Source organism: Oculina patagonica, chromosome 12 (genome assembly GCF_052425735.1).
Source record: "Oculina patagonica isolate OP01 chromosome 12, crgOcupat, whole genome shotgun sequence".
Taxonomy (NCBI): Eukaryota; Metazoa; Cnidaria; class Anthozoa; order Scleractinia; family Oculinidae; genus Oculina; species Oculina patagonica.
The window spans coordinates 1,874,281-1,890,997 of NC_135769.1; the positions used below are offsets into that span (position 1 = coordinate 1,874,281).

The following is a 16,717-nucleotide window of genomic DNA, read 5'->3' on the forward strand; positions in this document are numbered from 1 at the left end:
TGTTTTGTAAATTTTTGGGTGATTTTGGGGGATGTTTGGGAGGAGGTAGTTTTTCTCAAAGGGTTAGTAAAATGTAGAGAAATAAGGAATAGTTGGAGATTTAATGTGATTTAAAAATTAAAATGGTAGATGGACACCAGACAGTCCCCTGACAAACTGGAGTTCTCTTGCGTGGGGGTCAACTGTCTGGTGGTGTTTCAATTTATTTTTTTTTTCACCCCTTCTCTAAACCTCCTAAAATTCCGTTCATATTCGGGTATATCCCCGCCTTAAGGATTACGACTTAGCATAGCATGCCATAATAGTTTAAAACATTAAGTGGAATGTGGACATAGTGGACATCCATCGGACATCCCTTGAGCATGAAGAGAGAGGGGCTGGTGCCAATCTGTGGAGTAAGAAGTCGAGCCCTCGTTTTGTGCCTCAGCGGATTCAACATAAAATTCAATATGGCGGACGAAATGTCTCATTTCTGGTCACTGTGAAAATTGCTTTATTTCCATCGAGGTGCCTGTATAATTTTTGCTTTTTTCACTTGTCATGGAACTTTCTAAAGAGCTGGACGAAATTGACACAGAACTCAAGGAAATTGAGTCGCAAATCGAACATTTACTCGAAAGACAACAATTTCTTCAGTCAAGAAAGGAGCTGATACAATCACAAATTTGCAATCGCTTAGACGCATGGGAGCCTTGTTCTTCTGCACAGAAAAAAGAAAATGGCCAAGATTGGTCAACAAACAATTTCTCCTGGTCTGAAGGAGTTGAAACTGCCAGGGATGAAATCTTCAAGATCAAAAAGTTTCGCCCTCTGCAACTGGAGTGCATAAATGCAACAATGGCGGGGAGCGATTGTATTTTGATCATGCCCACTGGAGGTGGAAAGAGCTTGTGCTTTCAGCTGCCAGCTGTGATTTCAAAAGGAGTTACCCTTGTTGTTTCACCATTGATTTCTTTGATAGAGGACCAGCTTATGGCTCTGAACGAACTCAATATTAACAGTTCTTTCTTAAATTCTAATTGCTCCAAAGACGAAGTCAATGCTGTTCACCAGGCCATGGTTGACAAGACAGTCTGAATTGAAACTGTTGTATGTCACGCCTGAGAAAATTGCCAAAAGCAAGAGGTTTATGGCTAAACTAGAGAAAACATTTGAAGGTATAAAAATCATGTCACATTGAAAGATGTTTGCTACTATCAAAGAGATTAAAGGGACTATGTCGTGGATTTTAACAGATTTCTGACCCTAGGCAAACTTTGTATTTGTGTAGCAGGGAACCTAAAAATAATAGTTCTGTGTATGGTAAGAGGGTCTATTATAGAGGCCCTGCCACTGGTAAGGCGTTCCCAAAATGTTTCTGCTCGTCTTTGAAATTTCGATATTTATGCCGTGCTCGATTTCTGTTTCAAATTAAGGTTACAAGCTCCTTTTGATGTTCAAAGGTAATGTAAATTGAAGGAAAGTTGCTTACCACAAATTTCAGAATTTAAGTTTATTCCAAAAGGGTTGTCGAAATTTGTCGCGAATAGTCCCTATTAGTATGCTGTGGTTCCATTTTACCCTTGATACAGTTTGGCCATTTTCCTTGTCGTGAATTTACCCTGGGGGGGGGGGGGGCTCATTATAGGGGATTGTACATTCCGCAAACCACCATATTTTGTTCTACCTAGACTGCAAAAGGCTTTCCTTTTCTCCTAAAGACTAAAACCAACACAATTTCTTGATCCGGCAAACTGACACTTAAAATTGGCTTTAACCGCCAAACAGCAAGAGAATAATTGACCCACTGGTATTGTATGATAAAGAATATAAAACAACGGAAATAACGAGATTGCACCAAGGGTAAAATTAAACCACAATATACAACTGTTAGATACTTGGGCTGGTCGGGAAGGAATGGCGAGTGGTCCCGAGAAGTACATGTCTCCCAATTCAGTCACATTTCATGGGTCTTGCTGTTTCAATTTTTTTCCCATAATGACCAGTCTCTTGGAGATTCAATGTCTTTTCCAAGGCTTGGAAAGTGTCATCTTTGCTTAAAAAAAACTAGAAGGCAAACAAACCTTGCATCATTTTGCTGGTGGGGTGACTAGAGAGAGGGTTACATGTAATAATAGGAGCAAAGAGGTCTGTCCTAGATTCTATTAAAAGACAAAGGAGAAAATGGGGCACACTTCCAAATAATCGATAAACACCGGCCTCGTATAAACGCCGGGCAAAATGCAGTAAAAAATGCCGGGGGCGGTTGAGGCCGGCGATGAGGTCAAGCAACAAGAAAAATTGTGTCACAACCGAACACGAGTGACGGGAATCAGATACCCAGGAACACGGGGAGAGAAGAGAAAACAATCCACCGACAAACTGCGCTGGTGAAGAGGAACAAAAAGAAAGGAGAAAGAGGAAAACGCCAGGCCCCGAAAACGCCGGCTCAAAAAACGCCGGGCACGAAGCCAAGGAAAAAAGCCGGGGGCGCTTATTTGAGAAAATACGGTACCCCCAAATAGTAAAGTTTCCATCTTTTAAACATAATTTTTTAGACTCTCTTTTTCCATTATGTGATAGGTGGTAGATTGTCACGAATTGTAATTGATGAAGTTCACTGCACAAGTCAGTGGGGCCATGACTTCCGACCTGATTACAAAATCCTTGGGATTCTAAAGCGTCAGTTCCCAGGGGTTCCTATCCTGGGACTCACAGCTACAGCAACAACAAAAGTTGTTGATGATGTCAAGAAGATTCTTGGCCTCCAGGAAGACTGTGTGCTCTTCAAAGCATCTTTCAATAGACCTAACTTGTTCTATGAGGTTTGAACTGATCTTATTTACATGTTCTTTATTGAATGTAATTTACATCTTCCATTTTCAAGCAGTTATTATTTACATAAATTTTGCAAACCCTCTCAGTCCTCAATTATGTACTTCAAACAACATCAAAACTAAAATAATGCAGTAAAGATGAAAATGTTCAAATAATATGATTGTCACAAGTGTGGGACAAAGAAAAAAATCTGAGTCCCCAACAGGAATCGAACCCATCATGGCTCCTAGATACTGGATGGCCAGCTCACCACGAGTCTCTTATACCTCAGTGGTTAGAGCACCCAACCAAATCTGGAAAGCAATGGATTCAATTCCCATCGGGGACTCAGATTTTTTTTGTCCCTTGCTCACGTTCAAGTTCATAAAAAATTGAAAATTTCATCTTAATCATTCATCACTGTGCTTAAAATTTTCCATGTTTCTTTAAAGTTTTTTTCTTTTAAAGTGTCCCCATTTAGTGGTTTTATTACTGCTATTTCAGTATTGACACTCAAATAAAGGTTTTATTAATATTATTATTATTGTTTATTATTTATTAAAATAATGTAGTTTAGACACTTTTTGAGAATAGCAACATTTCCCGAGACTACATTTAAAGATAATTATCAGATTATCGCATATCCTCTGTGTTGTGTAGCTGGGAAGGATTGTGCAAGTGAATCCCAACCACAACACTGATTTGGGGAGATGAAATTTTTTAAGAATATTTGCACCATACATGTATATGCAAGTACGTTACGGTGTGTGTTTACAACTGACTACACTGAGAGTGAATGATCGAGTGAAGAATGGCTCGGGGGTGACCGGAAGTGCGCCTGAGATGAAGACACTGGGAGCAGGTATGTGAGGGAGAGGAGGAGAGGGAAAAATGAACGGGAGACTGAGAGAGTGATGATCATCCCAGTGAATTCCATTAAGCAATCCTGCGATGATCATCACTCCATACATCCGCAGTTCATATATGAATTATTTATATACATTACATCATGACTACACATTGTAAGTAGTTTTTGTATAGGGTACATATATTACAGATATGTGTAAAACACACATAAAAAAAAGTCTCTTGACACTTCCATCATTATTGTAGTCTACAGTAAATACTGTATTTCTCATTTTGTAATACCGTTTTTGTTTTCCTAACACATGCTATTAAGGTTCGACACAAACCATCAAAGCATGATGAGTGTATGGATGAAATTCAGAAACTGTTGACACAGAAGTTTTCTGGGCAGTCAGGTAGTCTCTTATTACTATTTCAACTTGTGCCTTATAATGTTATTTAATTGCCCAGTTTTATTTGGATCTTGTTTTGTTCTTGACTTCATCTCCACCATTTTACATGCTGAAATGCTGCAATTATTTACTAGCTTTGTAGGCATGCAGTGCATCCAGAGAGATCTTGCTAGCCTTATGCACGCATTGCAGACCTGTGAGTCTGGGGAAGCCCCACTTCTGCTACAGCTAACATTGGTCTTTTCTTCATTTTCAGGCATTGTGTATTGTTTCTCTCGGAAGGAATCAGTAACCATTGCCTCAAGTCTAATGTCGCGTGGAATTAAGGCAGCATGTTACCATGGTGATCTTGATGGCCAGTCTCGCAGTGAAGTACATAGAGCCTGGACAAGTAATGCGATACAAGTAACCTGGAGTTTCGTTTTAATTAATTCTAAATAAGTCCTTAGTGGCGGCAAGCTACTCTGGTTGTATAGTAAAAGTAGATTTCCATGTTCGTTTATGGCCGTGTGCCATTAGTGTGTCGAGTCTGTTGTTGGTTATTTCCTTACTTCTGACTTTTTTTCTCCGGGTACTCCAGTTTTTCCCCCTCCTGAAAAACCAACATTCGACCTCCCAGTGAATAGAGGACCCCCATGAAAACCAGCTAGGGGTGATGTGGCTTCCCCTCTAATTATATTAAATTTATTTTTTTTTTGTTTTATTTATTAGGTGGTGGTAGCCACAGTGGCATTTGGAATGGGTATTGATAAGCCTGATGTGCGCTTCGTAATACATCATTCCCTGAGCAAATCTATGGAGAATTTCTATCAAGAAAGCGGGCGTGCGGGGCGAGATGACAAAGAATCTCACTGTATTTTGTTCTATCGACCATTTGATGTCTTTCAGCAAAGTACTATGGTCTTCACAGAGCAAACAGGCAAGTTAAAGTTGAAATGAAAGGTGCAAGAGGAAAAGATTGTTAAATTTCACGCAGAACTCTTGCATTACCTTTCACTCCCAAACGCGCTAATTGGAGGCGCAGTCATTGAACCACTTGTGACGTCATCATTTTGTCCGTCAGTGGATTTTTGTGATAAGAATCTGATACAGCTAAGATGACCTTTTCACAAGCCTGTTCACTTTGTAAATCGGTTGCATTCTGACACAGCTAATCAAAGAAAAACACGATCCATTTTACATGGAATCTTTATCAAAAGGTTGCTGCAGTGTGAAAAAGTACTTTTCTCGCAAAGTTAAGGGAAATTCTGGATCATAGCACCAAAAATTCAGTTTAACGGTTGTAAAAGTTCTTTTTTTGGAGAAAATTCGGGAGTGAAAGGGTAAAGCTTGCAAACATCTTTCCATACTGATAGCTGCAAACTTCTCATTTCTTGTTTTTTCGTCGTGCTTCTTTTTACAGGTTTGGAGAATCTATACGGAATGTTAGCTTACTGCCAACAACAGAAAACCTGCCGGCGTGCTCTCATTGGCCGACATTTTGGCGAGTCCTGGAACCCAGCTGAATGCCACAAGATGTGTGACAACTGCAAAAACACCGCTGACCAATTAGATGGTAAGAGGCGTCAATCAAATTTATAGTGACATGTTAAAATATTAAAGGGACTATGTCACGGGGATTTGCAGATTTTTGGTTTAAACTGTTCTGAAATTAGTGGTAGGCAACTAAACGCTACATAAACATAATAATAATAATAATAATAATAATAATAATAATAATAATAATAATAATAATAATAATAATAATAATATACTTAATTGACCACTCCCCCATGGACATCTTAGGGAATATATAATCTTAATTTGCGTATAGAAATCAAGCTATGGCTATAAATATCGATAATTCAAAAACGCGCGGAAACAACTTGAAAACGTTTGCCTAACTTTCTCAAATTGCAATCCGTTTCCATCCGAGCCATCCGCAGCCAAAGATGCTCGTTAACAGTTTCAGTGCTCTAATGTTGCGCAATTTTTAATAAAAATGGACTGTTATTTTTAGGTTTCCTGTGACACAAATATAAATTTTTGCTATTCAAAAATCAATTAAAATCCGTGACATCTCTCTTTTTTCGGTACAGGTTCTTCTCCTTTTGAAACCCGTGACATAACGAATTACTGCCAAGATGTCCTCAAGATTCTGCAGCAAGCAGCGTCTCTTTCAGAACGAGTTACGGCCATTAAACTTGTAGACGCCTGGTGCGGCAAGGGACAAACAAGCCTGCGCATGCGTGACGTCAAGGCCCCAGATCTTTCCCGCGAAGACTGTGAACGAGTGATAGTTAATTTGTTGTTGGAAGGTGTGTTGCGAGAGGATTTTCACTTCACTCCTTATTCAACCATAAGCTATCTTTTGCCTGGTCCTAAGGCGAAGCTGGTACAGAAAGCTGGTAAAAAGGTATTCATGGATTTCAAAGTGGATTCTCGTTTCAAGAAGGTTAGTTGGATTTGTAAATGACGGTCCAGAACCTGGGGCATAGAGAACAAACAATAGCTCGTCACCAATCCCTACCAAAGTGCAAACTGATGAAATCCATACGAAATTACATCCGGGACCGTGTGGCGTATTTTCCATATCCCCATTAGCAAGAATATCGATGACTTCATTTTCGCGCCATTGCACGGCTGTTAAATTCTGCCAAAAGCCGGTTGGAAGATGGTGAGTGGTAAAGAAGTTTAGTTCACTGAAGCCGACTAACAATAGTTCGCTAAGGAGTAGAGAAGTACAAACATGAAGAAGAAAAATTAACATGACTCAAAACAATTCAAGGAGTTTCTTACAAAGTAGACCAAAGAAGAGATAATAAAGAAATTCCAGCCGCCAAAATGCAAGAGTTTATAAAGGTTTGTGTTTTCGACACTTCTGTAGATTTTCTATATAACAAAAAGAACATTACACGTTGGCTCAAAGATATAATTTTTCTGTTCTCGTGGCCAAAACAATATCTCACGAGTGAGCTGCGCTGACTCGTGAGATATTGTTTTGGCCACTCGAACATAAAATTCACATCTTCTCGCCACCGTGTAATATTTTCAATAAATTACGTTAATCTGTATTCTTTTGAATTCTTTAGGTCAAACAGAAGACAAGCAAGAGATCACTGGATTCATCAAACATGGCAGGAAAGAAAGGTGCATTGAGCAAGAAAAACACGATGGAGCCTGACAAAAAGAGTACCAGAGAGTCAATCGATAATTCGGAAATTGTCGACGATGACTATGAGGACTTCGTCAGTTGTGCCAAACGCGCAAAACTTTCGACAACAGCTCACATTGTCGAATCAGATGAAGACGACGAATTAATAATTCTAGACTAAAACCTTGGTTATTTTTTGGCAACATATTTCATCTGTGAACAAAAATTTCAGTTTTTCTGTTAACTTCAACTGGATGTTTTGAGTCTGAATAGATGTTTCAGAAAGGATGTGTTCTTTATTGACAAAATGAAACACGGGAGTATTTGCTGTAAACATATCACATCAGGCAACGTGACGTCAAAAGTTGCAATCGGCTGCAATGTAGTGTTTGTCACGGTTTCACAAAAACAAAAAAAAACAAGCCGGCGACTAAGCTGGCGAAAATGAATTTGTATTTAAAACTGTTGATATCAACACAATGCAATTTTAATACAATGCGACTCGATTGCGCTGAAATGCGTCTGTTTTAAGTGGCTTATTTTTCAATTTCACACATATCTCGTTGGTTTACTGTAAGCCTCACGACGTTCTTGTTCACAAAAGATCCGTTAAGACCACAGTTCAATCAAGATGGCAGGATGAGCAGGATCCATCCTACCCACCCTTCCCTCCCGGCTTTTTCTGACTTGCATGGTAGTCGTGCGCGGCTTTATTTCATATTTGTCATAAAAATAAACCCCATCAAGGGAAAAGTAAGTTCAATGAGGCAATGTTTTTGATAACAGCTCACCTAAAGGTTTTTTTGCAGAAGAGAAAATTCGAATGTTCGTCCTGCCTAAGGATTGTTTATATTTAGAGACAGATGCTCCTCAACTCTGCTTACGATATTGGGGTTTCAGCTGTAAAAGCTGTTATTTCATTTTTTTTTTCTGTGCATCAGTAAATCCTTTCAAATTTAAAATTAACGATGATTTCTTAAGACTACCGAGCACTTCCGACTAAAATTGACCAATCATGGCTTCTCATTATACAGCACAATTACCGCAGGCTCATCAGAAGTAATGAATACTAATAAGAACGTCAGTAAAGCCATAAGTGAAACTTCACTTTCAATACTGGCTTCTGTCAATGATGGAGAATGCAACCGTTTATATGTTATTTACCATGTTCCAAGGCATGCTATACTTTCTCGTTGTCGCTGCTGACACAACTGCGAGCTCCACGCTTTCCCGTTCGTCATACTTTACAACGCGAGAAAATAAGCGCCTTGAGGGGCACGTTGTCAAACGGTTTGAATCTCCCAGTTTGTTATCATGCGGCCAACAATGTATGAGAAACGAGTGGTGTTCTTCTGCAAACTTTAAGGTATCGACCAACAACGACGACAAAGGAACTTGTGAACTGAACAAGCATAACAGCTCCGTCGTCCACGAAAATACAAAGTTTCACGACCAGGAGGGCGTCATTTTCTTGACCTTTCTTAAGGTAAATTAGATGATTTTATAAAGCATTTGCAAAATAAGTCTAAGCTTAGTTTCAAATTATTGTTACTTATTTTCGCGGGAACTTAATTTCGCGAAAATGGAACGGGTATATTTCGCGGGACTTAATTTTCGCGATAAAGCAAAAAAATACGTCAGTAACGCTAAAACAATTTTGGGGTCTTTAATTTCGCGATATTTTCAAAGTCGCGAAAATTAAGTCCCGCGAAAATAAGTAACAATAAGGTATATTTTGTTTTTTTTTTCTTAAAAGCATTTCATTAAGTTGTAGATCATTCGTTAAAGGAAGAACCCAAAGGTTTCTCTGCCATCCCTTGAGACAGGTGATAAGATGCAATTTAGCAACTGCAAATTTAATATTTGCAGAAAGAAATTGTCTTTTAATGTGTTTGAACTGAATGTTTGCTAAGGGAAGTTATATCGTCGTTATTTGTAGCCCGGCCTATGCATATAAACAGACAGTTCAGTGAATTTGACACCTGCAATTGGAGTGTAATAGGATATTTAATTTATTGTGATGCATACCGTTCTAATAGTCTTTTAAACTGTCAGAAATTAAATTTTATAAGCTTTTATAATTGAAATTACGAGGCAATGTAAACACAAATGACATTACTTCAGGTTTCTCTCTTACTTTAATAAAAAGAAATAGAAAATGGCGGCTTTATGTTTACATATATCAATTCTAGCAAAATCACTTGAATAAGTTGGTCAGAACTCGAAAGTCCTTAAGCGGCCGTTTATGACTTATTGGAAAGTAGTAATCGTGTAACAGATTTATTGCAATAGTTTTTTTAATACCTGCGCCGGAAGCAATGCATGTCACGTGACGCTGAACACGGCCACTAGGTTCCTAGAAGGTGTTTGTTTTTAATATTCTTTTTGTTTTTCTATTTAGGGTTGTCGCCCGTTTGACAGTAACGAAAACTGCTTTATAACAGGTAAATCTTAACATGCTAAACAAAAAAAATCTGAAGAAATTATTTAAATATTCAATTAAAACCTGAAGCAATACTTCAGGGTCGATGTTCATTCATTGGCTTATTCACTTTCTCAGTGTAGGAGACACAGTGGTCTTATGGTTAACGTGTTAATCACCGGATCAAGCGCCCCCCCCCCGGGGGGGAGGGGTTCCAACGCCAGCCGGGGTCACTGCATGACCTCCACACTGCATGTGTGTTCCAGGGCAAGACAATAACCTCTCACAGTGCCTTTCTCCACCCAAGTGGGGCAACCTGATAAAATGAAATTATGTGGTAACCCTGTAATGGACAAGCATCCAACCAGGGGGAGTACCCTTGTCGCTTAATGCTAAAGAAACTGCTGAGATAATCTCCGGCACTGCGGGCCAGCTTCCGTCGAATGCAACTTTACTGCACTAACCCACGTTCTTATGCTAAGTGCCTAACAAGTCTCTTTTATCACTACTCACAATGTGTACTTTTCCTCCTACAATTAAGGAAAAAGCTGCCAAGACATTAAGAGGGTAGTTCCGCATGCTCCCGATGGAATGTACCGCATACAGCCTGATAGCAGGCTCAACACGTTCTGGGCATACTGTGATATGACGTCATTTAGCGGGGGATGGACAATGTGCTACTCAACCAATAACATAGTCAATCCAAAAGCGGAAGTGACGTATGACGCGAGTCTGCCTTATGGAACAAATGGTTACAGAACTGACTGTAACAACATTCCGGTAAACGTTAATGTCTTTTGTTCAGTGCAGGTTTCTTGTTTTTTCATGTGTTTTTTGGCTTCAAGAATATTCCTAACTTCCATGTTGTGAAACCTAACTTCGCGACATCTAATCTTGCACCAGATCTTTATACTAACAGGCCGGGGAGAGCCTTTTGTAAAAGCTATTAATTTTAAAACACTAATGTGATTGTGTTTATGAAAATTAACTATCCCAATTTATATTCCTCGTTGTCTCAGTTGGGTTCTTAATCATTTAAAGTGCCTTCTCGACTGCTCACTTCTGTTTTCGTTCCCGGGGGTATAATCTGAAAATCGTTCAACTTAGAGTACATGCTTCTTTTGCTCGCCAGCGCAGCACAACAGTGTTATTTTTCGGCATTTTGGAATTTAACCGTCTTTGTTCAATAATTGAAAAATTAAAAACAAGAAAGATGAAGAAGCGGACCTTAGGAAAAATTAAGGGAATTAAACAAGAGCTCGCTTTAGGCCTAATAAGAGCATAACTGTAGCTAAGTTGCCTGTTTTAAATATATTTTTCTTTGCTTGCAGTTTCGCGAGATTCTTTTTGTGGACGAGGCAACAGGACAAAAAGCCTTCTTTACCTACAAACTGAATTCCACTCTTATAGCCGCGGAAAATTACGGAGCACAATTACCAGCACGGTGGCTTGGGAAGGGCGTAGCAGACACAAGTTATGAATATCAGTTACTGATCTGTGATACACATTTTTACTCTGGCTTCTTCATTTCCGGTTATACAAACTGCTATAAGATATGTAACAGTTGGTGCGGCGACACAGGCTCGCCGTACTTCCGGTCAGCATCTACTGCTGTTAGGTATGCCGGAATCGCCTTTAACATCAATGGTCATTATCCACGAAGCAGCCGCCTTATTAGTGTAGGGTTAAGATGATTCACATTCTAAAGTCCTGGCCAAACGGAGATGCAAGTGGACGCAAGTTTGCCACTTGCGTTTACTTGCGTCTCCGTTTGGCCAGGACTTGCGTGCACTTGCGTTGACTTGCGATGACTTGCATTCACTTTGGTCGAGATCAAATTTGCACGCAAGTCAACGCAAGTTTTTCACCGTTTGGCCACCCAACGCAAGTCAACGCAAGTTTTGCTGCTTACTTCAAATACTGTAATAATTGCAGCGCGCGCAATAGCATTTAAATGGATTCTTTGACAACTTGCGTACACTTGCGAGTCAATTTGGCCACCCAACGCAAGTTTGTACGCAAGTTGAACTTGCGACTACTTGCGTCCACTTGCGTTACCGTTTGGCCAGGGCTTAAAGGTCTTGAAGCGACGAACAGAAAGACCAGCGGTAGTTTAAAAACCTATGAAATGAACCATGACCGCCTGTCCGCCCTATTCTGAATGCGTCTTGAGAACGAATGCGTCCAACCTAGTCTAATACCCACATTACCCAGTCGCTCTCGTCTCAATAGCTCGTGACGTCATGATTTCTACGTAAATGATGAAGACTCGCTCTTTCCTGGGATCTTGTTCGTGCTTTATGTTCGCCGTAGAGATGAAGCCCTGAGACTAAGCTGCAGCCACCGGGAGCCGGCCAGATTCAGCATTAATCATATTCAGTATGCGTGGAGTTCGGCCGCGCTGTTATAAAGTGCGCTTTTTAATTGAGTGCCATAAAACCAAAACCAAAGTTATCACTCTACCAAATCACAAAGAACACTGGTAACAATCCAGTGAACCAATAAAACTCAAGGCAAAGACATGCATGTAGCCGGCACGAAGCGCGGGAAAACGTGTGCGAAGGAATCACGATCGGTTTTGGTTTTACCTCTGATTGGATGAGTAAATCAAAAACCAAAGCGAATGCGAAATTCTTTTGATACCCAAGTAAAAACCGCTCTAGTGTGAATTTAATGTCAGACGAGTGCTAAGACGGCGTTGTTTATTTGTTTGCTGTATTCAGTTTAATTACGGTTATAAAGTACAACTTTTTGTAATTTTTTCGAAAAAATACATTTACTAAACTGCAATGAGAGAACAGTGAGAAAACTTCGTATTTCAACAGCCGATTTCAAGCTTAAAAACCAAGGTATTATATTTGGAGGCCAGGCAGTAAGTAACATTAAGACATGATTTTAGAACAATAAATACAACAACGACAACCAGAACTTTCTGCTAAGTCTCGTTTTAACTTGCGTTTGGGCCGGCCGTCAATCCAGATCATATATATATATATATGTGCGCATGCGCATGGGCCAGGGAGGTTTTGCATTTCATCTCTTCTCAAAGTACACATCCCTCATTGCCCGGTCCCTCCAGGTGCATGTTGAAGGGGGGCTCATTTTGACAGGGAGCCCGTGATGCGCTGTACAGTTCCTGTTGTCTGTTTCTACAAGTTTTCCACACAAGGGACAACTTATTTTCACGCCGTTGCTAAGAAAGTTGTTCTTGTCTGTGAACTTCAGTCTACAAAAAAAAGAGGAAACATTATGTTTCAATACAAAGGGTTTGCGTTTAACAATACAGTTTGTCGATCTAGAGAATAATAACTGTATTTCTTTCAGTCGCAATACTAGAGCGGTTTTCACTTGAGTGTTGAAAGTAATTCGCGTTTCCATTGGTTTTGCATTAGTACGCGCAGTGATTGGTTTAAAACTCTCGCGCCACTTTCTCAGCCAATCAGAAGTAAAACCAAAACCAATTGTGACTTGCTCACGCAAATTATCCCGCGCTTCGTGCTGGCTACATGTATTTGCTTCAAGTTTTGATTGGTTTACTGGATTTTTTGCGTCCTTTGTGATTGGCTAGAGTGATTACTTTGGTTTTGGTTTTACGACACTCAATTGAAAACTGCTCTATCTGCGGGAGAATGGATTGAGCCCGCGTTTTTTGTCAGACACGCTGTTAAGCAACATACATGACAATTTCATGGAAATGTGATAAGTAACCGAGATTCATCAAGAGTGCTTGCGCTATTCTTGTTTTGAGTTTTCTTGTCCTCAGTAGTCTATCTTGTCTTTCAGGGAAGCATGCACGAGGGGTGGCGGGAAGGAGAATAGCGAGGGAGCAAATCGTTTAGAGTGCTTCTAACCAAGACAGATTCGCCAAAACAAGAAAGGGATTTCGCTCAGTACATTGAAATTCTAGACCAGGCTGATTTGAGACGGCTCCACACGTAAATAATAATGTAAATTCATTATAATTATCAACAACATGAATCGCAGTTTATATCATCCTTAATTGAAATTCGCCACTTACCCTTGTTTTCGTGGGATAACAAAACGCTCAACTCTTTGCACTGTGCCACCTCTATCCATGTAATGATCACGATGGCTCTGGGCAAGCTTAAAATTATCAAAATACGGAGTGGAAGGAAATCACATAATTAAAAAATTACAATCAAGTCACTCGTAATCCGATTGGTTGGTTCGCTAGATTTGACGTTCTGAACTCATTTTCTCTGAAAGTATTAGCATCACACTTATGCTTCAGGCGAAACTTCAAACAAACAAAAAGGTAGTCTAAACCATTCCCAGGTGTATTAAAATTCGAATACTATCTCACTACTTGAGTTAGGTTAACCGCAATGAAATTTAAGAGTGCAAGTGTCCACGGTTTCCTATTATAGGTGTATTATTTCAGAAGTAAAAAAAAGTCAATGTAATTCTTTTTAAAGGGTCGTGCAGTTTTTAGTGGTCATGTGTAAAGCTCGACTGTACCTGCATTTGTTGCGCGTTTGTCAATTAAAAAGGACTAAAACAGGAAGGAGAATTTAGTACCTGGTCAAATATTTTTACTTCTCGTCCTCTTTCGTGCTCGTTGAACAACGAGTATTTCTTAGCATTGCGCCATCTTTCCCTTGTTTTCGCTCTGGCAGCGAGAACAAGGTCGGGTTTATTGGAGTACACTGTGGGGAATTCAGGCCTTCCATCTCCGCTCGTCCCAGGCTGCCTCATCACGCTGCTATTCAGCTTAGCTGTTCGCCTCTCCTGAAAGCATTTCGCTGTTGTGTTGCCAAATGTGTCGCCGTAATGCCAGAATTTTGCTTGAGGACAGTAGCCTGCATATCTGGAAAGATATCATTGATTTAGGATTGGTCAATAGAGCAATTTTCAATTGAGTGTCGTAAAACCAAAACCATATTTATCACCCTAGCCAATCACTGAGAGCACAGACAATCCAGTAAACCAATCAAAACTCGAGGCAAATGCATGTAACCGGCACGAAGCGCGGAAAAACGTGCGCAAGCGAGTCGCGATCTGTTTTGGTTTACTTCTGATTGGCTGGGAAAGTGGCACGAGAGTTTTAAACCGATCCCTGAGCGTAGTTATGCAAAACCAATGCAAACGCGAATTACTTTCGACGCTCAAGTGAAAACTAGCTACGCGTAAAGTTTTTTTTCCTTTTAGTTATTATACATTACTTACCCTGGCATATGTTTGGGATCTTGATATGTTATTAGATTTGTTGTGTTAAAAGGCGAAAGCATCGTGAACAACTAGAAAAAAGTGTAAACTTTTACGAGAAAGAAAGAAGCTTCGTGTAACGGGTTATGTTAACAAATTAACTGTTTACTAATGAAGGTTTGTTACGCCAATTTCAATTCATGACGTCATAGTCAGAGCGCGCGCGCGGTGGGTAACAAAACACAGCGAAGTAGGGTAGGGCATTTTTTAAGGGCCTGTTTACATGGAGGGAGGGTGCCCCGGCTAACCGAGTTACCCGGCTAGAAGAGATAAAACCTAGCCCGCCTTTACATGCAGAATTCACAGCCCTTCTACCCGAGATGAGACAACGTCATTGAAGCGTGACACGGTGTGGGAAAACATTGTAGCTCCAAATGATTGAAGAAAAATATGACTTTTTACTGAATAATCAAGGCTTTTCGTCTTCAAACCTATTTTAATTTGATGTGCAAGTTCTCAGAAATTTACTGCGTTCATTTCTGGCGAAATTCAATCGAAATTCAACAGTATTTGGCTGTCAAATTGAAATTAAATTTGTTGTGTCGTGAATTAGGATAATCATTCCAACGAAAATTTCGAATTAATTAGCTGTTGCTCAAAGAAATATTTTCCAGCCGACCGATAAAACTAATTTTGATCAAATAGCACTGTTTGGGTCCAGAATATATACATTTTATGCCATTTACTTCAAATTTAGTTCAAAAACACGCGCGAAAACCTATCCCGGCAAGCCGGGATAGCTCGGTCATAACCGTTTACATGGCAAAAAGCTGTCCCGCCTAGAAGGGTGCCCCGGGCAAGTAGACCGAGTGCCCCGGCAAGGCGGGTTACCCTTCTAGCATGTAAAGGCTTCAGTACGTTTTCTTAAGAAACGTATGAAAGGTTGGCTCGCCCAGGGTAGCTCGGTTAGCCGGGTAACTCGGTTAGCCGGGGCACCCGCCTTCCATGTAAACAGGCCCTAACACTCCGAGGGGGTGTGAGCTTTCAGACGAGCGGCAACCGGAGAGGCCTGGTCAGGCGTAGTCATAAAGCGCGCATGAGCAGAGGGGAATGAAACGATAGTCTGTTAATAATAGACAAAAAAAAAACGCGCAAACAGAAAATGGCGAACGAGTAAGAAAGAACCAAAGAATAGCAGAGAAACATAGGTCTCTCTTCGATCACTTAATTCTTTACCGACGAGAAGGTCGTGTGAGATTCGAGCCATAAAATCTTAAATTAGTAACTTTGCTCCGCAGACATGCGTACAAGCCTCTAAGATTCATTCAGTCCTTTGCGCAAGAAAATCCGTAACTTTGCAACAGTCGATCAGAGATTCGCACAGAAGATCTGTAGTTCTATTTTATCTAGTCATCAGCATGGGATATGTCGTGTCAATAATCAGATAGGCTCTTCCGTGAGTCGAAGTTGGTTTTCGTTTGAATTGTGGTGCAGTCTCTTTAGCTAGCGGAGATGAAATTGAGCGCAGGTAACCAGACAATTATCAGAACGTAGTAAAATTAATCAGATTAATAGATTTTACCGGAGGTTGCCTTGGTAGCTGTCAGGTTTCTCGCGTGATGACACAGTAATGACGGCGAATTCACGAAAGGTACTATCGCACCGCCGCTGCGCAAATAAAACCGCCGCTGGCTATGCCGCCGCCAGCGACGGTCGTCTTTCCGTACTGGTATGTTGTTGCCGCTTGGCGCGGCATGGCGGCGAGCTTCGCAGCTCACATTTGAGAAACCGGAGAACAAAGAAAACCTCCACCACCGCCAGCTGTTATAAACTGTTATAAACTTCTACTATTGTCGCCGCATCGTGACTCAAACGGTTTGAAAAAAAGAGGAAAAGACAGTAAAAGAGAACAAAGAAAACCTCCGAGGCCGCTGGTGGCCG

The 16,717-nt window shown here is 40.4% G+C and overlaps 3 protein-coding genes across 3 annotated transcripts; 2 read left to right on the top strand and 1 right to left on the bottom strand.

Moving 5' to 3' along the window:
• Positions 1-446: 446 nt before the first annotated feature.
• LOC144633764 (ATP-dependent DNA helicase Q1-like) lies at positions 447-7,473 on the top strand. The gene is given in 9 exon segments (XM_078492632.1): positions 447-1,068; positions 1,070-1,157; positions 2,563-2,804; positions 3,977-4,058; positions 4,312-4,460; positions 4,767-4,974; positions 5,458-5,610; positions 6,134-6,489; positions 7,127-7,473. Coding segments are annotated over 9 exon segments (2,049 nt in total). The 5' UTR covers positions 447-540; the 3' UTR covers positions 7,370-7,473.
• A 683-nt stretch (positions 7,474-8,156) lies between these two features.
• On the top strand, positions 8,157-12,543 carry LOC144633784 (uncharacterized). The gene is made up of 4 exons (XM_078492658.1): positions 8,157-8,674; positions 9,590-9,632; positions 10,152-10,390; positions 10,942-12,543. Exons 1-4 carry the CDS (start codon positions 8,318-8,320, stop codon positions 11,302-11,304), a joined length of 1,002 nt encoding a protein of 333 aa, XP_078348784.1. The 5' UTR covers positions 8,157-8,317; the 3' UTR covers positions 11,305-12,543.
• On the bottom strand, positions 12,467-14,947 carry LOC144633798 (ciliary microtubule inner protein 2C-like). The gene is made up of 4 exons (XM_078492673.1): positions 14,798-14,947; positions 14,150-14,438; positions 13,629-13,714; positions 12,467-12,836 (listed from the first exon to the last, which is right to left on the bottom strand). The coding sequence occupies exons 1-4, from the start codon at positions 14,857-14,859 to the stop codon at positions 12,644-12,646; spliced, it is 630 nt and encodes a 209-aa protein (XP_078348799.1). The 5' UTR covers positions 14,860-14,947; the 3' UTR covers positions 12,467-12,643.
• Between the last annotated feature and the right edge of the window lie 1,770 nt (positions 14,948-16,717).